This window comes from Astatotilapia calliptera, chromosome 14, assembly GCF_964374335.1.
Source record: "Astatotilapia calliptera chromosome 14, fAstCal68.1, whole genome shotgun sequence".
NCBI classification, from domain to species: domain Eukaryota; kingdom Metazoa; phylum Chordata; class Actinopteri; order Cichliformes; family Cichlidae; genus Astatotilapia; species Astatotilapia calliptera.
In genome coordinates, this window is record NC_137435.1 from 1,981,898 (window position 1) to 2,004,881 (window position 22,984).

The following is a 22,984-nucleotide window of genomic DNA, read 5'->3' on the forward strand; positions in this document are numbered from 1 at the left end:
AAACCTCGTACTCGTGTCATCACGAGGAACGAGCGCGTGGAGGTGAAGAGCAGCTGACGCTCGCTTCAGTTTTTCTGCACTGGTCAGCATTTAGACCGACCTTCATGACTCCTGCAGTTCTCTGCTGGACAAATGCAGTCCTGCCTCATCAATGATCCATGCACGGATCCAAATATGAATGTGATGATCTCTGAGCCTCAGTAATCACCTGAGGCGTGTAACTTGGAGCTTCATCGTGCTGGAAAACAAACAGATTGTCACCGAATTCTTCCTAAATCGTTGGGAGAAATTCGTCTTTGAGGAGTTTTAGTTTGTCTGGTCTTTAAGGAGCAGGTGGAACAGCTGAAGTCCACAAACTGAAAAGCTCAGGATCAGATCTCCATCGATCAGAATTCGGCTGGTGTCCAACATGAGAACTGCAGAAGGCCTGAAGAGCACGGGTGAACAGTGGAAATGCTGAGTCTTTGCAGAAATAGGATTTATTTATTTATGCTTTGATTGTTCTTCACTATATCACAGAAAAGTAAAAATGAAATAAAAACTGAGGCTTTGGCCACGCCAGCACTGAAATTCCCACATTCGTATCAAAGCAGCTGATTTTAGCCCGGCTCCTCGCTTTCACATCGTTTCTGCCGTCAGAGCTTCAGCGCCAAATTTAAACGACAGCGAGTCTGGCGTGAGACACACGTCACGATTTCAGGAGTTGGTGGACTCGTCTCATTTCCAGGATCCCTGATAATTATATTGAACTACAAACTACGAACACTGGAGCAGCAGAGCCGGCCGAAGGTGGACTTCCATCTCTTCCTTCATTTGTAAAACAACCTGCTGCTGTGCAGCTGTGTGTAAAAGGCATTCAGCAGGTAAAAACCACAGGGCACACAGTGAAAGAGGAGGAGGTGGGGACGGGAATAGAAAAATAAAAAATAAAAAAATTGTGGCAGACACGACAAGACGATCACCTCACTTCACTCTGTGGCAGAGAAACATAAAAAAATTAAAAAAACAAAGTTTCAGAGGAGGTGGGGACAAGGCGAGGAGGAGAAAGGCTGAGAGGGAGGAGGAAGTCAGTCTCAGAAGAACTTGTCATCGATGCGGAAGTGCGGCCGCGTGACGTCGTCCGGGTTGATGAAGACTGAGATGGATTTGCCCGGATTCTCCGTGACGAGCTGCTGAAGCTTCTTGGCCAGCCGGTCGTCGGGCTGGTTCTCTCCGCCGGCGTCGGACTGCGGCGATGGCAGGTTGTTGGTGCTGCCCCGCCACTGCAGTTCCACCGTCAGCCTGTTGGCGGCCTTGGCGTGCTCGATGGTGGTGCGCAGGTGCTCGGCTGGGTCGGAGCGCACGGAGGAGAGTTTGCGGGCGTGCAGCATGGCCGTCTCGTCCGACAGGTGCTCCAGCATGTTGCACTGAGGGATGAAATAGTTGGGGCACATCTTGTTGACGAGGCAGTGCTGCAGGTCGTCGATCAGGCCCAGGAGGAAGTGGGCGGAGAAGTCGTCTTGCGCCAGGTAGTTGGCGGGGAGGCGGTCGCAGGCCCACAGCATGATGCTGCGGAGGTGGTAGGGGCTGATGGCTTTGGGGCGGGACAAGAGCTTGATGATGATGGCTTTGCAGGCCTGGTACGCCTGCATCAGGCTGGACGAGATGCACTTCTTCAGCTGCACCTCGCTGCGGGCGAACGACAGGCGCCACTCGTTCTCCTTGCGGCCTTTGTGGGAGCAGGCGGGGACGAGGTAGAAGCCGCTGATCACCTCCTCCTCGGTGATCTTCCCATCCCAGAAGTGATTCTCCATCAGCCAGCTCTGGGCGACAGCCGGCCACCCTTTAAACGACACCACGGGGACAATGTCGTAGAGCATCCGGCTGCTCCCGACGCCCAGGATGACGGAGATGATTGTGCCGTTCCGCTCCACCTTCTCCACCCTTGGCATTCCTCTCTGCGGCTTCTTCTGCACCTCCAGCAGCACCAAGGAGATGGACTGGTAGAACCAGTCAGCCACCAGTGTTGGGGAGAAGAAGTAGTTGGTGGTGCCGTTGATGTGGTCGACGATGGTGCAGCAGTCCTTCCACTTGTTGATGGTTCCTTCGTCGAAGAGGCGGAGGCTGAGCCAGGAGTGGCCCAGCGCCGAGTGTCTCATGTCCAGGGTCACCGGCTGGTTGCGGTCGTGGAGTTTGAGCGCAGGGACCAGCAGGGTGAAGTCCATGTCGTAGTCTGTGCCGCGGGCGTAGACGCTCAGCTCGTCCAGGTCCATGTCCACCACGCCCTCCCGAACGCCTCCTGACAGGAGGAGGTACTCGTTGGCCACGGGGAGCTTCTGGTCCAACTTCTGGACCATTCCTGAAACAGAGGACGACAAAAAGGATCAGATAAAGATTATGTGTAAAAACGAGCACCACGCACACAAGTGTAACCGGGGGTCAGGATTTAGGCCTCGAGATACTCGTCTTACAGCCAGCTGAGCGGGTTCAGTATCTGACCAGGATGGCTGTGGCTGACCTCAGGAATGTGGACCTGGGAGGAGACCCCGAGGAACCCCCAGGATGCACTGCAGAGATCCAATCTCTTGACTGATTGGCGGAATGACGCAACGTTCCTCCAGATGAGCTGCAGGTCGTGGCCGAGGAGGGCAGGTCCGGGCACGTCTGCTTACAAGATAGACTGACGTCAGAAGCACCTCATTCGTATCTGGATAAAGTTCGACTAACATCGATTTAAAAGCTTCCCCCTGCTGTAATTAAATTCTTTAACGTTGACCGGCGGCTCTGCCGATTCGTCCAGTCTGGTTTTTGCTTTCACAGACGAGGCTGATGTTAAGGTGAGCTTTTAACGAAGTCTGCTTCGTTTGTGTCCAGCTCAGTCTGGATCGGGTCCAGTTTGGCCCTCCTGTTTTCCAGTTCCTTTCATGTCAGGTCTATTTTTGAAGCTCGCTGTGTTTGGAAGCGGACCGCGTGAGCCCCGACGGGTCACTGCGTTCAGCCCCATCGGTCGGGCCGGGCCGGCCTGGACGAGTTTTCCGCTCTGCTGAGTTTAAAGAAGAGGCGCACACACTTCCTGGCTGTCGACTGCATTCCTGCGCTGCGGTTGTTTGGACGCACGCAGTCCGTCTCTCAGAAACAGTTTCAAATAAATCAGATGAACTCAGCTCGGGGGCTGCTCGTTACCTCGGTACAGAGACGATCCTGCAAATACACACTGTCTTTGAATGAACGTCTCACACTCACTTTATAATTCCTGACTGATTTTCCTTTTTTATTGATTGGATTGATTAAATCTGGAGCATAAAACCGCCTCATCGCTTTTCTTTTGGTCTGTCTGTGAGCTGCAAACAGTGAGCGAGCTGTGAAGACAGGATGGAGCGCCGCTTCCTGTTGGGACATTTTGGAACGCTTGTTATTTCTGTGAGGAGGCGCCGTGTGCGAGCTGGCAGACTGTCAGTACATCTGAGAAAATGAACACTAATGTGAGTGTGCGGCTCTGTCAGATGGACATTTCTGCAGTTTCTGTGTGTGATTCTGTCTTTGTCGTGTGTGTGTGTGTGTGTGTGTGTGTGTGTGTGTGTGAGAGAGTCTTTTTACATCCAGATCTTGGAGGCGCTCCAGCGTCATTATCAAACTCGCATTCCTGCACTCCATCCTCCGCACTTCCTCTCAGGTTCAGTTATGATGAGCTGAGTCCTCTCAGCAGATTTGTGGCCTTTTATTTTGAAAGGTTAGGGCCCCACCGCCTTCAAAATTTTAATTATAACCTTGTAATTCCTGATTTATGTCAGATATTAAAGCTGTGTGAGGTTCGTTTTTTCTCCTAAGTGAAATGTGAAGACATATTTACCATTTATATCTTGGCATATCTTCAAAATGCTAAACACAACAAATGTGCTGTAGAGCAATTCAAATAAATTCAAAGGTCAACGTAATAAACTAAAATGTTATTTCTGATCAAACGCTTCAAATGTTACAGAGAAACAAAGTCAAACATTAGATCATCATTTAATAAAAAGAAGTAAATGTTAATACAAACAGAGTATACAGAAATATCTAATGAAAATAATTTTCTTTATTTTCAAACTCTGTCAACTGTTTGTAAACAAACTCTTGAATAAATAAACAAAAACAAACACTGTGCGGAGCGATTCATTGGATTTTAATCTGGATTTTCGTGCCCGTGTTCTAACGAACATCATCGAGCGATACAGAAAGTGCACGCTCCACCATCAGAATCAAGAGCTCCTTAAATGAGCACTGAGCACGCACCTGCATGAGCCAATCACAGCTCCTCCCTGCACCTGACCGCAGTGACCTCATACAGGCCATCGAGACAATATTCAGCACGGCAGAAGCTGAAGAGCTCCTCTAAGAGAGTCAGATTTAGCACGAGTGATGTGAACTAAACACGCATTCACAAGGAGTGTTGTGCGTCTGCACCACAAAGCAACACAACTAAATTATTCAGCCACCTGCAAACACACAGCAAACTGCAGGATAATCAAAGCACGAAGGCCAGAAAAATGAGACGGAGGACGCTGACGCAAATCATCTGACATCAGCTCAGCGCGGCGCGCCAGCTTGTACACATGCACTGAAATCACCAACCAATCAAAGAGAGTGCTCAACACAAAGGTCAACAGATGCGTCGTCCCCTCACACAGTTAATTTTTCCAAATCCTGCACCAATATTGGGAATAAAATAAAATAATTTCCACACATGTGCACACAACAAATCAGTTTCCTGGTTGTGCCGCAGAAATCCTACATGCTAAAATCCAAGAATTTCCCCTAGCAGGACCGGCGCTCCGCCTTCGTGGATGAGCTGTTACTACAGTAACCTCACAGCAGCCATGTTATTGGTCACGTGACACATTGAAAATGTTCCAAAAGGCTCCAACAGCACAAACACGGTCCAGAGGTCCAGTTCAGGTGAAGCTGAGCAGTCAGCTAGCAGCTACAGCCACCTGTGTCATCATCCACCCATCAGTCAAAGAGGCCACGCCCCTAATCATATAAACTTTAAGCCTTATTACAGTTTAACCAGGTGAACCCTAAAAACTTTCTTCTACTGTACAGGTGTTACGAAGGAGGACATTATCCACAGAGACAAACAGTTTGTGTATCAGGCTGCAATCATGTTTATTTCTGCTGTACAGTTTTAACATGGGAGTCTATGGGGGACTGACTCACTGCTGCCTCTGCTGGACGTCAGAGGAACTGGAATCTTTTCATTTGCCCCACGGGGTGATGTTTGGGGGAAAAACGGATGATTTATTTCTCGCTGTAAAAGAAATTCGGACAACTAATTTGGCAGAATTTAATCTGACAATTTTAAATATATTTGAGCACATTTGTTCCTCACTGATGCGCTATGTGCGGAAAAAACACCTGCTGGTCGGAGTCCTCACAGCTGGAAGTTTAATATTAGTGAAGATTTGTTTGTTTTTAATATATTTGAAGGTGTGGATGAGGCTGGGATTGTAGTGGGCTTCACCTTGCACTGAGGGTGGTGTTAGTGTCGTCTGTGTTTAGTATTTCCGTATTTGCGCAGCACCTGGAGAAGCTCAGCTACACTTTTATGTTCGTTTTAAACCAAGAAACGAGAAGAAGAGAGGCTAAGAGGATGCATGCGATCCCTAATGCGGTCCAGGTGGAGCAGATGTGCATCACCTGAGCCTCTGCACATCTGGATCACCCCTGCAGCTCCGCGCTCACACCAGCTGAAATAATCAGGTGGAGTCCGAGGATGTTTACCGCAGCCTGGTGTGTGCGTGTGTGTGTGCGTGCGTGTCCTCACCCAGCATGGAGAAGATGAAGTCCTTGGCCGTGTGGATCTCCAGAGCCCGCTGGTCGTCGTACTCCCGCTGGTCGTGCTTGCTGAACTCCTGGATGAGCCGGTTCAGATCCTCCATGCGGGCCGCCGACCTGAAGTCCAGCTCGGGCCCGCCGCCGTGCGGCAGCCTCCCGGCGGCCATGGTGGGGCTGTTCCCGAGGCTGCCCGACGAGCCAGCCCGGCCGGAGAGAGCAGGGGCCGCCATGGTTCCTCCGCGGTCACACGCTGGTTCTGCACTGCCCACGCTGCAGCTGCTCCTCTGTCGCGGACCGAACCGAACCGAGCCAAGGCGAGCCACTCCACAGTGAACACAAGCACCGGAAACCTGCCCCGCTTCCGCCACTCAGCGCTTTCAAAATAAATGCCCCCTAATTAAATTGTATTATCTTATCTTATCTTATCTTATATTATATTATATTATATTATATTATTATCAGCGTTCACCATCTGCTTCCATCTCACCCACCCACCTATCCCAGCACCCTCCTCTGTCACACCAACCCCATGTCTTCCACTGTATTCATGGATCACCTCAGAGGTTTTTCTGTTTTCCTTCTGGCAGCTCCACCTTCAACATCCATCTCCAAACCATGCATCACAGCAGGTCTCACTATCATCTTTTGAACCTTCTCTTTCACTCTTGGTGCTATTTTTCTGTCGTAAGTATCGGTCATATCAGACACTTGTCTCCTTTCACTCCACCCCGCCTGCAACCTCTACTTCTACCACCTCTCCTGTGCACTGACCCTTCCTTTGGGTGGTTGACTCCCGGGTATCTATCTTCCATACTTCTCTTCACCTTTCCACCTTTCTCCTGCTCATTGCTTCTATTTACTTTCATTCTTCTTCTCTTCTACAGTCTCATCCACCTATACCATACTCTCATCACATACTTTCTGTAGATCCACAAAGACCACAAAGATCCACAGTTCATCACCTTCTGACCTTCTCTATACTTCTCCATCAACACTCTTAAAGTACACTGCTCCTCAGTGATCGCCATTTCTCTTCTTCTCAACCACTCTTTCTCATATCTTCATCTTCATACCTTGTTCTTAAAAATTAGTACCAGAACACTTTTGTATTATTCCTCTGACACTCATTTGCATTTTTTGTGTTTCACTCTGAAAATAAATATCAAATTTCGTTGTATTGACTTTGGCAGCGTTTTACCTTGAAGGTCACAGGCGGATGTTGTGCTTCGTGTTGAGGATTTTGTTTTGTTGATTCAATTGTGTGCAGTATCCGCCTCTGTCCTGCGGGCGTCGCTGACGGTGCCGGAGCTCCTTGGTGACCCGGAAATGAACAACTGCTAGGCGGCCCTTCGGCCGACCTGTCGGGGTCACCGGGATCCAATATGGCGTGGAGGAGCTGCTCCGTCCTGCTCAGACTGACCGGAGATGAAGGCTTACGGAGCTCCGTGAGGGGTGGCAGGTCAGTCCCCACAGGCGGGGGCGAGCAGCCCGTCCCGGGTTACAAACAGACAGATTCTTGCTGTCGGAGTTAGCTCCGTTAGCTTCAAGGACAGTTTAGAATCAACGGGCTGTTAGCAGGTTAACGTTAGCCGCTGCTAACAAGCGGGGAGCTGCCTGGGTGTGTTTGTGTGTTTATCTAATTATCCGGTGATGTAAAGCTGTTTGTCCTATTTAAACACCCCAGTGTGCCTCCTTACATACATGCCCATTACATGCAGTTCTTCCGAAGCTCTTTCAGGTCCTCCCTCCGGCTCAGTGCAGAGGGACGCTGCTTCCGTCGGTGCCCTAAAACCCAGGGGTTAATCTCCTGTGGCCAGCTGACCTGTGCTGCTTTAGGTGGCTTTATTTATAATCCACAAGCAGTCCACTCGGACCCTTCCAATGACCAAAAGTTACTAAATGGATTCAGTGACATAAAACCAGACGTTTGTGGTAAAAATGTTTTTGGGATTGTTGCTCAGTCTGAGACCGGCTGGTAAAAGGAGACAGCAGCTAATCCTTAGATAATTAAAAGGTTGGCAGGATGTTTATACTCTGACACACTGGTGCATTTACAGTCATGATAAAAAGAAAGTGCACCCACTCTCAGCGGGAAGGTTTTATCTAATCACGGGAAGATGAATTGAGTCGGGTCCTTGGCAGAAGTCTGTACTGCGAAGCAGGAGTTCACCATGGTAACTTGTGCTGTGAACACAACCTGCTCACCACCTACTGACCAATCAAATCTCCAGAAATTACCATCGCCTTTCCTGTGTGTGTGGAGCGTCAGTAATAAATGTAGATTCTTCGATACAACTTTGTTCCTTTGGTTATTTATTAATGATTTTTTCATTTAATTATTTTTGCCTTTTGACAGGAAACAACATTTTTTGTTGTGCTTCCTGTCTGTGGTTGTGGCAGGAGGATGCTGGCGCTTCATTAAAGAGAACTTTTTTTCTCACAGTTGTGATTCCTCGTCTGTCCACCAGGTGGCCTCAAAGCTTCCAGCAGAGATGCGGCTTCAGGAAAGCTGCAAGGAAACCCGAGTCCAAGAAGGTGGAAGAGGAGTTAGGCCCCGCCCACAGCGAATCCTCTGAAGCCGCGGCACAGCGCCGGACCCCCGCTCCTCACTGGGACCATCAAGCTCCACCCAGTCCCCCACGCGCCTTCGGCCGGCTCGTCAGGCCGCTCGTCTTTACCATCGGGGTAGGTGATGTTGTTTCGGTGGCGATGACGCCGCTGATGATGTCACGGACAGGTGTTGACTCCATGTCAGTTTACAGGCTGCTCCTTCGGCTCGGCGGCCATCTGGCAGTACGAGTCCCTCAAGTCTCGAGTGCAGAGCTACTTTGACGAGCTGCGAGCCGATTGGCTGGAGAAGGTGCGACCTCAGAAACGAGGAGACATCCGCAAAGAGGTGAGGGTTCGACGTCATCACCTGTAACCAGGCTCCACCCACACTTTGATCTGAGTCTTAATTGGCTGTCTGTGTTTTAGATCAACCAATGGTGGAACAGCCTGAGCGAGGGCCAGAGGACGGTAACAGGTGAGTCAGTGCTTACGAGCAAAGCGCTGAACTTTCACATGGGGGTTGCTGGATTGAATTTCTTTTTTCCCAGGGATCATTGCTGCTAACGCCATCGTGTTCTGCTGCTGGAGAGTGCCGTCTCTGCAGCGCTTCATGATCAGATACTTCACCGCCAATCCGGCCTCCAGTGAGTCTCGCCACCGCCGCCACGATTCGTTCAGGGTCTCCGATTGAGCCTCTGTAACTGTGGCTGTTTGTTGTTGCCCCGCAGGGACTCTGTGCTCTCCCATGATTCTCTCCGCCTTCAGTCACTTCTCGTTCTTCCACATGGCGGCCAACATGTACGTCCTCTGGAGCTTCTCCACCAGCGCCGTCTCCATGCTGGGCCGAGAGCAGTTCATGGCCGTGTACCTGTCGGCAGGTGCTTTTCACTGTGGTGTAATCTCTGAGATTATCTGTGTTTGTTTATGAGTGTGACGTTGATTTTATTTCTTCCGTTTTCAGGTGTTATTTCTACGTTTGTCAGTTATGTGTGCAAGATGGCCACGGGGAGGTTCGGCCCATCTCTCGGAGCGGTGAGTGACTGCTTCACAGGTCAAACTGTACCTCGCTCAGAGTCACGTCTGTTTTATGGTTTTATTTTAGAGGACGTGTAGATTTTAGGAGGTCAGTGCGAACACACTGATGTGATTCTTTTGAGCGATTTTCTTTGGTGGACGTCTGTAAATGTTCTCAATAAATAAACAGCCTGAAGTTCCTGTTTCTGTTTTCAGTCTGGTGCCATCATGACCGTCCTCGCTGCTGTTTGTACCAAAATACCTGAAGCCAAACTGGCCATCATCTTCCTCCCCATGTTCACCTTCACCGCTGGCAACGTAAGACCCCGCCCACCCCTCTCCTCGCCCAGTCTACCTGGACAGAGATCTCTTTTTCATCTTCTGCATCAGCCCACCTGCAGCTGCTGCACATCTGCAAGCTGCTTTGAAACCCACCTGAGCTTCAGCTCCTGCTGCTGGCTTTGACCTGACTGAACTCGTGCTTTGTTTCCGTGTCTGTCTGCAGGCTCTCAAGGCCATCGTTGCCATGGATACCGCAGGCCTGGTGCTTGGATGGAGGTTTTTCGACCATGCTGCTCATTTAGGAGGAGCCATGTTTGGAATGTAAGTTAGCAAGTTAGTCGATTTTTTTATTTATAAAGGTTCATTTTTAATTTTCTTTGTTAATTCACAGAGAAGTTTTTTTTTTTTTTACCTTCTTACAGTAATTTTCTATATTAGATGGTGGGAAAAAAACAGCTTTTCTGTCACTTAATTGTTGAACTTAATTACTTAATCACGTTGGTTTAGTGTGAGTGGCCGTGGGCGACGTCTGTATCCATAGGAACAGCTGTAAAATGTGGAAATACAGTTAAAAGTACAAAATTGATGGCTTCCTTGACATTTTCCAGAGCCAGACTGCAGTCTTTTCCGGGCCGATTCTGGTCCCTGGGACTTATGTTTGACCTCTCTGGATCAGATGGTTAATAGGTAGAAGCGGAAGTGTGAAGGCAAAGCTGTCGATTTCCTGTTTGTGTTCCTGAGTGAAGAAAAGAGCGAGACTGTAGACACGAGCTGTAGAAAGGGAGCCCGCCGAGGAGGTGCAGCGGGACCAGGGCCTCCTCGCTGACGTGTTTTGGACGTTGAGATATTTGGAAAACAGATTTATTCTGTTTTGTGACGACGTTGCAGTGACGTGTTTTTAATCAGACTTGTTCTTCTCTCCTCAGCTGGTACGTTCTGTTCGGCCACGAGTTGATCTGGAAGAACCGAGAACCTTTCGTCAAACTTTGGCACGACTTCAGAACTCGAAGGGGACCGGGAGGAGGAGAAGGCGGCGGCGGAGGGGACCGAGGAGGCGCCATTTAGGACGCTGAAACGCAGAGAATGAAGGAAATAAAATGCTAACGTAACATGTAAAGATGTATAAAATGTACAGAGAGAATCACGGAGCCCGGGCACAGGCCGGAGTCGAAGTAAAGACTCGTACTTGTATTTATAAAACATGAACGATTCCATTGTTGTCTCCTCGCCTGCTTTTGTTTACAGTTTGATCAGAGACAAAGACAAACGCGGCACAGAGGTTTACAGCAACGACCTGTCGGCTGATCGTGTGACAAACAGCCCAGACAGAACCAGTCAGAGGGACTTTTTGCCTCAAAAATCTGTAAAAGACTTAAAAAGACAGCTGAGGGATTCTTAAAGAGCTCCACCTACCTCAGGTGAAACTTCAAACCCCATCAGGACGCCGTGTCTGAAACTAGAGTCTGGCTGCTGCTGCAGAACGAACCGGACGACTGAACAAACACCGTGTTTGCCAAACAGGCTGAAGTCCACCAACAGATCAGACTGATGGTGTCAGAGCGCGATCTGAAGGGTCGTCACGGAGAGCGTCATACGCCTGCTGCGATTGGCTCACAGCTTTAATAAAGCCCTGTGATGCTCGTGGGTTTAACTTTCTTAAAATAGACTCGATGATATTTGTGTTGTGGAAAAATAAACTGATCAAAACCTGATTTTCTGAGATTTATTCAAAGTTTAAAACAAAGGGACCAAAAACAATGCAGCACCAACATCAACAAGTAAACAAAATACTAACAGCTCCTTTATAGCCGTTGTCTTGATGCAGTCTTTGTTCAGCTGTAGGGACCTGTTCCCACAGTCGTGTAGCAGTGGTCTGATAATGACGGCAGAGCTTCACACTCATTCTTTGTTACAAACCAACAGCACGCAGAGAGGAGAGCAGCTGAAGCGCAGCACACCAGAGCTTGTGACACATTATTTTGGTTTTTGAAATCGATGAACGAGACAGAGATGAACACTGAACACCTCAAACTAAAGAAAAGGCCGACCCTCGCTCAGAGACTCGCACTTTTTTAATGTCTCTTTAATAAAATGCACTCATTCAAACCTTTTACCTGATTCACAACTGAGATCAGACATGAGTGTGCACATCTGTGAGACCTCGGTGATGCTGAATGATCTGTGAGGGATTTAGAGCAGCACAGAGGTTCTTATTTCATACAAACAACATATTCCCACATCCAGAGAATCGGAGTATTAAACTCCACATCTGTCAGCAGCTGAAAACATCTGGAGCTTTTCAAACCAAACACTTGACGAAGGAGGTGCGAGGTGTGCGAACCCTCTGGTTCCTGAGGGAACATTTGCCGTTAAAATCACCGCAGCTTGTTTGCAGTCGTCTTACTAAAGCAAGGACGGACTTCCCAGATAAAAGATCACCTGTTGTTGGTCCTCTTGTATGTCAAAGCCTTACAGAGAGAAGAGCTGCTGCAGCAGGATAGGAAACCTGCTGTTTTCAGTTTATCAAAAAGGCTCTGAAGGACTTTTAAACCACAGGTTTCCTTCTTTTGGTATATTTTGTCCCACTCCTGCATAGAAGCAGGGTTTTATCTTTGACGGCTGAAACCAGCTCATCACAAACGGTGGGAGGTGAAACTGGGATTCCTGAATGTCGATACTGATGTGTGTTTAGAGACGGTTTGGCCTTTCCCAGAGTTCATCGACCCTGAACAGCAGCAGACCTCAGAAGATCAGACCCGCTTCAAACCGCCGCGCTTCACATCGCAGACACAACCTGAGCGACGCCTGCAGAGACACAAACCCTGGAGAAGGCCTTTCTGCAACCTCCAAACCTGTGCCGACGGTAAGAACCGATCCATCAGACTCCAGCCGTCAAACCTTTAGCTGCACTTTAGCCTTTAACAACTGGCTCAGGTGACGTGTGCATTTCAACAGGTCTGTACGGGTGAAACTGAGCTCCACATCTCCTCTGCGGCAGATAGTTCCTATTTTCAAATGAAACACGATAGTGGGGATGCACACTCTGCTGGGACGGATACGTCCTCTTTGTTCATCTCCCTGAAATTCATTTCTTTAGCTCAAATGGCCTCTACAGTCACCACATCCCAATCCAGCAGAGCACCTTTGGGGTGTGGGAAATGGGAGATTCACATCGTGGATGTAAAATCCCCGAGGAATGTTTCCAGCACCTCGTTGAATCTGAGACACGAAGAGCGAGAACAGTTCTGAAGGAAAAATGTGTCCGACCTGTACTAGCAGGGTGTACATAATAAAGTGGCCAGCGAGTGTAAATCACACAGTGTCCCAACAGTGATACTTTTACTATAATCACTGATGAAATCCTGTTACACGTGTTTGGAGTCACACCGAGACGGGAAATCGTAGTTGACTTTGAGTCGACCGCCTGCATTTGAGTTTGTGTTTTACAAACTGGCTCGGATCTTCCCACAGTGAGCTCGTGCACCACGTTCATCAGCGGTGATTTACTCTCTGTGCTGCAGGCAGCTCAGAGTAAACTCTGTAAACACAGAAGTCAAAGCTGCTCTTTGGACTTTGGTCCACGTCACTGATCCGAGTGCTGTTTTCCTGTGTTATGTTCTGTTAACGAAAATAGAAAAAATACACATATATCTTTAGTATCAGCTCCGAATATTATCTGAGTTCTTGAAGAAGTAAAAAATAATATTAAACACAACATTTAATACTACGTTGATTGGTGAGCTTAATTTCAGCTTAATTTCAGTCACTGATACTTCATGGAGGTGTCAGATGTCACACGGCCCGAGAGCAGAGCCCTGAGGAACTCCACAAACTCCACAGCTCGTGCCTCCTCCTTCTTCAAAATCATCTGTTTCCAGGTGTTCCAGGTGTTCCAGGTGTGTGCGGAGACGCTGAGCAGAATGGCGGTGGGCCTGCAGATTGTGGGTCTGTTTCTGGGCGTGGTGTCCTGGTGTCTGCAGTCCAGCTGTACCTCCAACCAGGTGTGGAAGATGAGGAGTCAGTCGGAGTCGGTTACCACCAGCCAGTGGCAGTTCGAGGGCCTGTGGATGAGCTGTGCTGCCACCTCGTTGGGGTCCATCCAGTGCAGCAAGTTCAAGACGGTGCTGGGACTGTCGGGTGAGAACGGCTGCTTCGTAATCATCAGCAGCTATTATGGAGTTATGATGATGGCTCAGTCGGAGCACAGGAAAAGGTCCACAGCAAGGACAATTATTTTTCATTCATTGATGAGAGCATTAGTTTTGGAAAAAAACTCATCTCTGTTTCTGCCTGAGAGCTGAGACAGAAATAAGAGAGGTCATATATCTTATTTATAGCGAGTTCTTATCTTTTGCTGCCCAAACAAAGTAACAGCTTGTTCATGAACTTTAATGAGTCCCATGAGGACAATGTTGCTTAATGTTGTGGGAACTAGATGATGGCTTGTTCCCACAAGATAAACTGGGTTTATAAAAAGGGAAAAGACATCTGTAAAAACTGTAAAGCTGTGCGACGAGGAAGATGTTCATTTACCTGTAATGATGCTTTGCAGCTCACCTGCAGACCTGCAGGGCTCTGATGATCCTGTCCCTGCTCTGCGGTCTGACCTCCATCATCGTCTCCGTGCTGGGACTCAAATGCACCAAACTCGGCAGAACGCCCGAGCAGGTCAAAGCCAAGATCGTCCTGAGCGGAGGGATCCTCTTCATCCTGTCGGGTACGAGGCTTCGGGACTGGAGCAGAAACAAACCCCAAACCTGTAAAAAAGCAGCGTTTTCGTTTTGTTTCTCCTTCCTGCAGTTCAACCTGCACAAACTGGAAGCTGCAATTTCACTTGTTTCAAATTATGGCTGTCGTACAGGAAATGTCGACGTAGACAGAACATGTAAATGACGACATACAGTCTGTGTTTGTGCTATGATCAGAACTTCACGGGGAGTGTTTCTTTGTGGAAGAAGAAATGGTGATATTTAGAGAACAGATATCGCTGCATGTGCACATCAGTATTCAGGATGGAATCATCTTTATTCCTCATTTAACTGAAAACAAACATCTAAAAAATATTCAGATTAAAACGAGGCTTTTGCAAAGTTCTGGGATCTGTGGAGACACCGGAGCTCGAGCAGCTGGAAACTGAATCCTGAGCTTCTGTGTTTTTCTTCAGGTCTCTTCACTCTGATCGCCGTGTCCTGGTACGCTGCCAGAGTCATCAACGACTTCTACGACCCGCTCTACGGAGGAGTCCGGTGAGCAGCAGTGTGTGTGTGTGTGTGTGTGTGTGTGTGTGTGTGTGTGTGTGTGTGTGTGTGTGTGTTCCTGCTGCTGAATCTTTAGAGTTTGTGCTGCAGGTTCGAGCTGGGTACTGGTCTGTATCTGGGATGGGCAGCCGCTGGTCTGGCCATACTGGGAGGATCTATGCTTTGCTGCTCCAGTAAGACTACTCCCTCCAGCCCACCTGCTCGGTAAACATACACACCCATCGTGGTCTCCTTATTTAATGCTCAGTAATGACTTCTAAGTTTGTATCAGGCTGTAAAGATGCTCATTTCTAAAGTAAAGTCCCTGCTGAAGCCTCTGGTGGACGTTAGAGGAACTGCAGGATTCATTGTACAGATGTTATCATAAAGAAGAACGAAAATGAAAGAAAATGAAACGCTGCAAAGAGTGTTGAGTAACTGACGGTTTTGCATATTAGTGAAGCTTTTGTGCAGGTGAGAGCACTTCAGGTAACAGACGAGCTGACGACCACAAATCTGATTATATAAAGTATGTATATAGTTTAAAAAGTTGGTGAGCGAATCTGTTTCATGTACATCGCTGTTGCTCCGCCCTCTAACCTTCACCTGCACCCCTGCAGGCAGTTTTCTTACTACTCCACCACCGGCCAAGGTCGGAGCATCTACAGAGCAGCTCCGGCCTCAGACGCCAGCGGCTCCAAGGCTTACGTCTGAACCGACCGACCTCCACCGTCCTTTGTTAGGCTCGTGCTGTTTTCTGAAACATGGAATCGCCTCAGAATCACACTGCAAATAAAAGGTCTCCTGAAGCTGTGTGGCCAAGCAGTACCAAGTGTGTCCAAGAGAGGGCGCCACAGGGAATCGCTCTCAGAACTTCACAACAGATCAATTTATTTATTAGGTTTTGCTGTTTCAATTGAAAACACTTTGTGGTTCATTTACATTTGACTTTTATTAATCACATTTACCTGTATGTTTGAATTAATTTCACATTATTAATTTTCTATAGTTAACTTCAGTTTACCTTTTTTAGGATATTAAAGAGAGGAAAGGCTATCATCTAACTAATCATGCTGACAGATCTGTGTGCAGTTTCCAAATGTGACGTTGCAGAGAAAGAAACACGTGTGGTGAAATGAAACTGAGAGAATAAAGATGTTTATTAATGCACACAAAGCTAGAAACCTACTGACAAATTCAGCCTTTAGATTCATGACATCACTGATGAACAGACATTAATTAAACGTTAAATAAAACGATCCATTAAAAGGTTTGAATAAAACTTTATTATTTCCCTTTTTAAGACTGTTAACATGTCGCAGGTGTGTTCAGGTGCGTGACTGCACTGTGCTGCTTGTGTGCGTGCTGGCTCACGGGAACGCTGATGAACACTACAAATCCAGCTGCAGCCCAGCGTGCACAGCAGTAACATCAGTCTATCCACCAGATCTCCAGTTTGGTTTGAGAGCTGATCTCAACCTGCAGATGTTTCCTGCTGGGATCTTTGTGCTGATGTCAATTCTTAGCAGGTTGTGTCTTTATTTCAGGAAGCTGACGCTCATCTTGGTATCAATGTCCATTTTCTCCAGTGACTGAAAAACAAATGAACACAACAATAATTTTTAAAATAAATTTGATTTGAAGAAAGTCCCTCCTCCCCCTCCTCCTCCTCCTCCTCCTCCTTCTTCTTCTTCTTCTTCTTCTGTTTCTCAGACAGAAATAAATGCTGGTCCTAAATCATGTGTGAGCTTTGAGAGGTGTTTGAACCACCACACACAGTATATTTTATACATTTATTATTGTATTTGTGTGAGAGCCCAGATTTTTGATCAGATGCAGCATGAAGCAGGTAAGAGTCTCACCTTTTTGAACTCGTCAAAGGAGATGGCATCATCTTTGTCGAGGTCGGCCTCCTGAATGGCTCGCTCAGCTATGCTCTGCAGCTGCTCCTCGGTCACCTGCAGCCCCAGCATCGCCCGCAGAACCTGAAGGACGCAGGACACAAGTATTAATAATGTACCAACGATGCTGATCGAAATCCTCTCCGAGACCCGTTTTTCTGCAGAACTAAAGAACATGCGAGTGGTGGACCCTTCTATGCAGATGACACACGATTATTTTTCTGATTCTAGAAAACTAAAACTAGCTTAACGCCACAGAGGATTTCTTTGAGGGCAAGCTGGGCCAAGCAACTGTTTTCCTCTAGTGCAAGTCCACAGCAGCTCCATCTGCTGTGGGAAACACTTCGGAAATAAGGGATCAGCCAAAGTACCTGCTACTTCTTCTTTTCTAAAATAATAATCACCCCAGTGGGCTAGCTTTATACTGTAGGAGGGACTCGGTAATGTTTTCTTTCAGCTAAATAAAAATTCTTCTCTCACTTCCCTCCATTCTGCAGCCATGCAAAAACCCCTGATCTTAGCCAAATGTGAGTATGAGCTCCTGCGTCCTGGTTGCAGGTGTGTAATTTGTGCAAACAATGAAGACCTGACTGACAGCCCCACACACCAAAGACAGACTGCACAGGAGAGTCTCTGTGCATGGGAAGGAACTATGAACTTGTCAGCGATGAGGAGAAGAAATGAAAACTCTCAAATAAGTGGACACAGACCTGAAGAAGCTCCTCTCTGGAAATCTTCCCATCTCGGTCCAGATCGTACAGCTGAAAGGCAACTGAGCAGCTTCTACATTATTTTCTTTATTGTACGCAAAGATAAAATAAAAGACAGAACAAAGTGACCTGGACTCACATTTGAGCTTCCTGGTCCTGCTGCTGGGGAGCTCTTGCTGTGTTCCTTCTTTGTTTCGGTTTCTGTCAGTTGGACGGAAATGAGCCAGAATCCGGACAAAGGAGGAAAAGTCCACGGTATCCTGTCTGGAGAGAAATACTTCCTGTTTACCCTTCACAGTGTCACCTGACCAGTGCCTGAGTCTAGACCTCTGCAACTCAAATGAGTTGATGTGACAGTCCTTGCTCTGTCAGTGCAGAAACAAGTGATTCCTGTGATAACAGCAGGCTGTCGTACCCCGAGGAGAAAAAGGCTTCTATGATTCTGCCTCCGATGGGGTTCATGGCCAAACCTCCGAGCGCTTCAAAGTCGTCAGGGCTGCGATACAGAAGGAGACAGACAGTCAGAGGCTCTGGGACACTGACGTCCCTCAGAGTGTCACAGGCTTTGTTTTAAATCTTTAGATTTTTATAAAGAAACACGACCTGTTTGTTTTTCTGCAAAGGTTTCACTTTCAGCCTGCATGATGTTTAAGAGCGGTCATATTAAAGCAGGGTTATTATAGTTAACTCAAACTTAACTAAAGATCAAAACTAGATGTGAAAAAACATTTTAAACTAGACGTAAACAAACTTCCTGAAAGGATTTCATGAACTTAGAAACTAAACTTCTGATAGAGAAGAAGTTTTAGACTTTGATTAAATGTTATCACTGTTTGTGTGATGAGACTTTGACGGACGCTGAATGTCCTCAGGACTGTGAGTCGCTGCTTTCCAAAGGTTGTATAGTTTTATATTTTCTGGACCGATTTTCCTCAATCATGCCTCTCACGTATGCCCTCATTACATTATTACTTAAAAAGACTAAAACTAACATTAATAACACTAAAAACTAAAAGTAAACATTTTGAAACAATGAAATCTAAACTGAAAGGAAAAAAACTGCTCTGGAAAAACCTGAAGCTAAACAAAAAGCCAAAATGAAATGAAAGTATAGCTCTCTGTCTTCATCTCAAATGGGTTGGCGTTCGGGCTTTGGAGCCAGCAGACATTAAAGAGTTACCTGACACAGTCACAACAGTGACTCTGAATTCATCCTGTTGACACTTTGTGTGGCCGCTGATGTTTGGACACATCAGGGAAAGAGATCCTGAAGATGAAGCTGTTGAACTGGTTTGGATCAGAGTCTAGTCCTCCAGCTTCCTGTTTCTCAGAGTGACCTGATGAAGTTTATGTCTGGTCTTTGACCAGGTCACACAGCGTTTCGGCAGGTTGTCTAGAAACATCTTTGGGAACTTTGCAAAGTTGTTTTGTTTTGTGTTGTTTCGAGTTAAGTGTTTGAAGTATCTTGAATGACTGTTTCTTCATGTTTTCCCGTGACTGTGAGATTGGGGGGAGCGCTGCTGCAGCAGTGTTACATATTTCTGACGCAGACGGATAAAACTAAATAAACTAAATAAACTCATCTTCAGGCTTATTTCATTCTGGGATGTTTTTTGGGGAAACAAACAAACCCTATAAAACCATTATTGTTATTAAGCTGGATGATGATTGTGAGCAGTGCGTCCACACACCTGAGGTATCCTCTGTTGTCTCTGTCCAGACTCTCAAACCTGTCGTGCAGACGGAGGAGATGAGCAGACGAGACTGAAACAGACACGATTTGTTCTTTACTCAGAGTAAACTTTAACAGCTCAGTCAGTCTTTGCAAATACTTGCTGAGGGAAGAAGTATGACTGTCTTCAACAGTAACTTGTATGTCGATACCTCAAATACACCAGAGGTTTGTTTGCAGTATCCAGGGTGTGCATATATTAAATATATTATGTAATCGCTCAAATGGGTCGAACAGGTTTGAGCAGAAATCCTGTGACATCAAAATTAAAGGAGAAGAAATTCAAATAAAGGAAACCAAAAAGAAAAGATCAAAAACGAATAGCTTATGGTCCCAAAGTAAAAGAAATAATAATTATATGTAATTATATTTCTTATTACGAAAAACTAATGTTTCATCTGGGCTTAATCAGCCATCGAGCACAGTCGTGTTTATCTGCCCACAGTGTCCTTATCAGCGAGGACAGTTCAGGGTGTTGCCACGGAAACGCACACAAACAGCCGACGATGAGCTCACACACGGGAAACAGCAACAACTCACACCGTCGCCGTTACAGTCTCACATGAAAGCTGAAAGTGATGTTGAGTCCCCCCCCCCCCCACACACACACACACATTTCCTATTGACAATAACTGTTTTGGGGTTTTCCCAATAAAGAGATCAAGACCCCACGATGGGAGAAATACGAGTACACGCACACACCCAGCATTGACCTTAAGCCAAACTCTGACATTTAATGACTGATTTTGTGGTTCAAACAAACAGACTGTGTAGAGACATTTAAGTGTGTAATATATGTATGAGGTGTATGGCACACATGCTCACACATTTAACATTACAGTAAATATTGGTCTGAATTCAGCACTTTGGAGAGAGCTTAAACTGGGCAGGTGAATCGTAACCCCGCTGAGCTTTTAATGAAGCTGCAGATTTTACCATCAGCACCTTTAGAGCCTCTGAAACGATTGTCTTCTTAAATTTACGGTTAAAAGAAGAAAAATGTTCACATCCTGAAGTTCAGCTCGTTGTTAGGGGTACACCTCGCTGGTACTTCAGCGTGATGTTCAAGTTTGAGATGATTTGAATTTATGACATGGTGCATTATCCTGCTCAGAAGATGGTACACAAAGGCATGGACGAGGACAGCGACAGGACTCAGGTACGTGGGCGTCAGCTGGCACATCTGGAAAGGCTCCATAAGCGCTGAAAGGTGTAAAGTGTTGTCAGAGCAACATCTGCTCCATGCAGATGTTTCTCAGGAAGGCCTTTGTGTTTGAGCCGGATGAACTGCAGACTGCTTCTATAACAGCCTCACGGCTTCAGAGGAGCAGAGGAGCCTGCAGTCCAGACCTCTGACCAGCTGACAACATCTGGAGCATCATGAAAGCAGCAGGAGGACGAAGCAGAGCCAGGACTGCTGAGCAGCTGGAATCCTCCATCAGACTGGTGTTAGAGAGCAAACATGGACCTGTCCTACTTTTACATCATGTTCACAAGGAGCTCATATTTTTATCACCATGGTTCATGTTCACAGTTTCAACATTTGTTATGTTTTTATGTTCAGTTATGAATAAAATCTGAGTCTATAAGATTCTGTGCTTGTAATTACAGGCTGATCACAGCTGGAAACCTGCCTCGGTCAGCTGTGTTTAATGTCTCCCAGCTGCCTGTCGATGTGTGCTTGTACATACATGTTGTAAAAACCTGAGATATTAAAGACTTTTAACTGCTGTAAACTTTATCCCAGGCTCGTCTGTTCTCTCCTCTCTAGTTTTCCTCAAACTTGCTTCAGATGCTTCAAAGCAGGAAACACTCACATCCGGTTTGGCGCATGAGCTCCTGGGCGTTGGGGATTTTGTTCCTGCTGGAGCTGCTGGAGCCCATCCTGCTGCCGGTGTCGCTGCGTAAACCCAGACTTTCAGTTGCTGCAGTTCAAGCCCGATGAATTTATCTCTGCGCTCTGACCGAGGCGTACGCTCGCGCCCACTGCTGACATACAGACCAGCCAATCACCGCTCGCCAAGAACCACACTCTGATCAGTGGGAGGTCCATAAACACATCCACCGTACGTCTGTGCTCTGAGAGATAACTGCTGCAGGAGATAAAGAGCAAATTCAGTTTGAACGATTGAGGATTATTTCAAAGATATGTGACGGCTTGACCCACACCTCCCCTCCCACATCCGCACAGACCCCCCTGAACTCTGTTTGAGTAAGCCGTTTACAAGTATTTCCTGAAGTGGGGTTGCACACAAAGCACTGATATGTACAGCAAGAAGAAACAGTTATCTCGTAGGCTTTTGTTGGCCTGTCACAAAAACGTAATCTGGGAAACCACCTCCAGACAAAGACTTCTGTCCTAACCAGGACCCTGAAGACAATGAGTACAAATGGTGACGAGTAACAGCTGCTGCTCAGATGTGCTTAGAGACGCATTTTTGTGTCATGAAATCAAATAGAAGCAAGTCTGTAAAGTGTGACGGAGAGAAAGACTGTGAGGCTGAGTCTGCAGGAAGGAGTCGGTCCGGCCCTACACACCGATCCAAACTAACTGTGACAGCTGCTTCAGAGCTTTGAGGGAAACGGCTGCTCTGATCTTCAAACCGAATAAACACGTCGGTCCATTAATGAACACTAGATGGAGCAGTTTCCACATATATGTGCACAGCAAGAGCGCTCACAGTGGTTGGACTTTCTGCTCATGCAGGTCATGAGTCTGCAGATTCAGGTGTCTTTAGAGTGCACGCTGACACTGTGTGAGAAGTATTACATACATTTTATGACACCCTGTAATGTAACTGTAATCAGATTTGAATTTCATGTAATATTTAGAATTTTAACTTTAGATATTTAATCTTTTTTTCACTGTTTATCTTCCAAAATGACACAAAAGTCAAAGAAAAGTGTCTGAAAGTCGAAACAGAACTTAAAAAATCGCTGCCACTGCAGACGCCCCGTCATGACCTCACCTGACCTCACCTGACCTCACCTGACCCTGTGCATCTCCCCTGATTGAAAACTCTAACTTGATTTTGAGCTTGATGATTAGAGGACGTGAGGAGTGAAGATGGTGCTGATACGTTACTGAGGAGAAGCCGCGGGGCGGTTGCTGCCACAGGTGATCTTTGAGTTTAAACTCGTCCTCTGTGCGAGTTCTGACTTTCAGACAGATCTTTTTCTCCTGTTTGTTGAGCTTTTAACATCCGAGTTCAAGTCGTGAAGGAGAAGTGAAAGGCTCACCAGAGAGACACGGGCAGCAATATTCTTAGAAGACCTGGCGGTGCACTCACAGGAAAAGTGACTGAATCAGTCGTGTTCAAAATGAAAGAGAGCCGAGTTTCAACTGTCAGCTGAAGCGATTGCAGGGAAAGTACAGTAATCAGATGTGTGAGGGTGTGGGGTTTTCCTCGGAACATATTAGAACAGCAGACAGACCTGAAGGAGTGCATCTGAGCAAGTGGGTAAAAAGCTTATCAAAGATAAATCGATAACACGTGGAGCTTCACAGAGGGTCCTGCTGCCCCTAGTGGCCCCAAAGCAGCTTTAAGTGTGTTTGTTTGTGGCGCATTTAGATGCTATTACCAGCAGTGCAGCGCTCTGATGGTTTATCAGAAGTAATTCAGCTTCTCCCTCCGGACTTGGACACAGTTAAGTCTTCTTTGGCCGGTTATCAGAGAGTTTTCAGTCTTTCCTGCCAACACTTAAATTGACTTATCAGTTCTGTTTATCAGTTGTTGCTTTCTGTCTGTCAAAATGTGTGAACTG

At 46.9% G+C, this 22,984-nt stretch overlaps 4 protein-coding genes and 1 long non-coding RNA gene across 8 annotated transcripts; 2 read left to right on the plus strand and 3 right to left on the minus strand.

Annotated features, from left to right (window-relative positions):
* Positions 1-463: 463 nt before the first annotated feature.
* On the minus strand, positions 464-6,161 carry LOC113035829 (nucleotidyltransferase MB21D2). Of its 2 annotated transcripts, none has more exons than XM_026191588.2 (2): positions 5,783-6,161; positions 464-2,338 (listed from the first exon to the last, which is right to left on the minus strand). In XM_026191588.2, the coding sequence occupies exons 1-2, from the start codon at positions 6,021-6,023 to the stop codon at positions 1,074-1,076; spliced, it is 1,506 nt and encodes a 501-aa protein (XP_026047373.1). In that variant the 5' UTR covers positions 6,024-6,161; the 3' UTR covers positions 464-1,073. The 2 variants fall into 2 exon arrangements, with proteins under 2 accessions (XP_026047373.1, XP_080144500.1); XM_080288374.1 differs by lacking the exon at positions 5,783-6,161 and adding an exon at positions 2,451-2,575.
* Positions 6,162-7,066: 905 nt separating this feature from the next.
* parlb (presenilin associated, rhomboid-like b) lies at positions 7,067-11,351 on the plus strand. Its single transcript, XM_026191589.2, has 10 exons — positions 7,067-7,252; positions 8,262-8,478; positions 8,549-8,689; positions 8,770-8,818; positions 8,892-8,987; positions 9,072-9,221; positions 9,305-9,375; positions 9,574-9,675; positions 9,863-9,960; positions 10,566-11,351. The coding sequence occupies exons 1-10, from the start codon at positions 7,176-7,178 to the stop codon at positions 10,702-10,704; spliced, it is 1,140 nt and encodes a 379-aa protein (XP_026047374.1). The 5' UTR covers positions 7,067-7,175; the 3' UTR covers positions 10,705-11,351.
* Positions 9,982-11,187, minus strand: LOC145419911 (uncharacterized). The gene is made up of 2 exons (XR_013901169.1): positions 11,053-11,187; positions 9,982-10,708 (listed from the first exon to the last, which is right to left on the minus strand). It is a non-coding gene; the product is annotated as an uncharacterized LOC145419911 (long non-coding RNA).
* A 945-nt stretch (positions 11,352-12,296) lies between the features above and the next one.
* On the plus strand, positions 12,297-16,526 carry LOC113035831 (claudin-1-like). 2 transcript variants are annotated; one of them, XM_026191590.2, is made up of 6 exons: positions 12,297-12,502; positions 13,518-13,776; positions 14,192-14,356; positions 14,804-14,885; positions 14,988-15,101; positions 15,497-16,526. In XM_026191590.2, exons 2-6 carry the CDS (start codon positions 13,560-13,562, stop codon positions 15,588-15,590), a joined length of 672 nt encoding a protein of 223 aa, XP_026047375.1. In that variant the 5' UTR covers positions 12,297-12,502; positions 13,518-13,559; the 3' UTR covers positions 15,591-16,526. The 2 variants fall into 2 exon arrangements, with proteins under 2 accessions (XP_026047375.1, XP_026047376.1); XM_026191591.2 differs by having other exon boundaries at positions 12,357-12,502; positions 13,527-13,776.
* Positions 16,019-21,312, minus strand: chp2 (calcineurin-like EF-hand protein 2). 2 transcript variants are annotated; one of them, XM_026191592.2, is made up of 7 exons: positions 21,037-21,312; positions 19,179-19,251; positions 17,903-17,983; positions 17,627-17,751; positions 17,488-17,549; positions 16,739-16,861; positions 16,019-16,468 (listed from the first exon to the last, which is right to left on the minus strand). In XM_026191592.2, the coding sequence occupies exons 1-7, from the start codon at positions 21,101-21,103 to the stop codon at positions 16,415-16,417; spliced, it is 585 nt and encodes a 194-aa protein (XP_026047377.1). In that variant the 5' UTR covers positions 21,104-21,312; the 3' UTR covers positions 16,019-16,414. The 2 variants fall into 2 exon arrangements, with proteins under 2 accessions (XP_026047377.1, XP_080144501.1); XM_080288375.1 differs by lacking the exon at positions 17,903-17,983 and having other exon boundaries at positions 16,140-16,468; positions 21,037-21,211.
* Between the last annotated feature and the right edge of the window lie 1,672 nt (positions 21,313-22,984).

What these genes read in the sequence shown, in the direction of transcription:
- LOC113035829 (XM_026191588.2), bottom strand. Translation starts at nt 6,023, where the DNA reads ATGGCGGCCCCTGCTCTCTCCGGCCGGGCTGGCTCGTCGGGCAGCCTC. An exon ending in CTTCATCTTCTCCATGCTGG is followed by an intron (nt 2,339 to 5,782) that starts GTGAGGACACGC and finishes CCTCTGTTTCAG; the next exon opens with GAATGGTCCAGAAGTTGGAC.
- parlb (XM_026191589.2), top strand. Translation starts at nt 7,176, where the DNA reads ATGGCGTGGAGGAGCTGCTCCGTCCTGCTCAGACTGACCGGAGATGAA. An exon ending in GAGGAGACATCCGCAAAGAG is followed by an intron (nt 8,690 to 8,769) that starts GTGAGGGTTCGA and finishes TCTGTGTTTTAG; the next exon opens with ATCAACCAATGGTGGAACAG. An exon ending in GGCCGTGTACCTGTCGGCAG is followed by an intron (nt 9,222 to 9,304) that starts GTGCTTTTCACT and finishes TTCCGTTTTCAG; the next exon opens with GTGTTATTTCTACGTTTGTC.
- LOC113035831 (XM_026191590.2), top strand. Translation starts at nt 13,560, where the DNA reads ATGGCGGTGGGCCTGCAGATTGTGGGTCTGTTTCTGGGCGTGGTGTCC. An exon ending in GATCCTCTTCATCCTGTCGG is followed by an intron (nt 14,357 to 14,803) that starts GTACGAGGCTTC and finishes GTTTTTCTTCAG; the next exon opens with GTCTCTTCACTCTGATCGCC. An exon ending in CCCTCCAGCCCACCTGCTCG is followed by an intron (nt 15,102 to 15,496) that starts GTAAACATACAC and finishes GCACCCCTGCAG; the next exon opens with GCAGTTTTCTTACTACTCCA.
- chp2 (XM_026191592.2), bottom strand. Translation starts at nt 21,103, where the DNA reads ATGGGCTCCAGCAGCTCCAGCAGGAACAAAATCCCCAACGCCCAGGAG. An exon ending in GCTCATGCGCCAAACCGGAT is followed by an intron (nt 19,252 to 21,036) that starts GTGAGTGTTTCC and finishes TGTCTGTTTCAG; the next exon opens with TCTCGTCTGCTCATCTCCTC. An exon ending in GAAGCCTTTTTCTCCTCGGG is followed by an intron (nt 17,752 to 17,902) that starts GTACGACAGCCT and finishes ATTTCTCTCCAG; the next exon opens with ACAGGATACCGTGGACTTTT.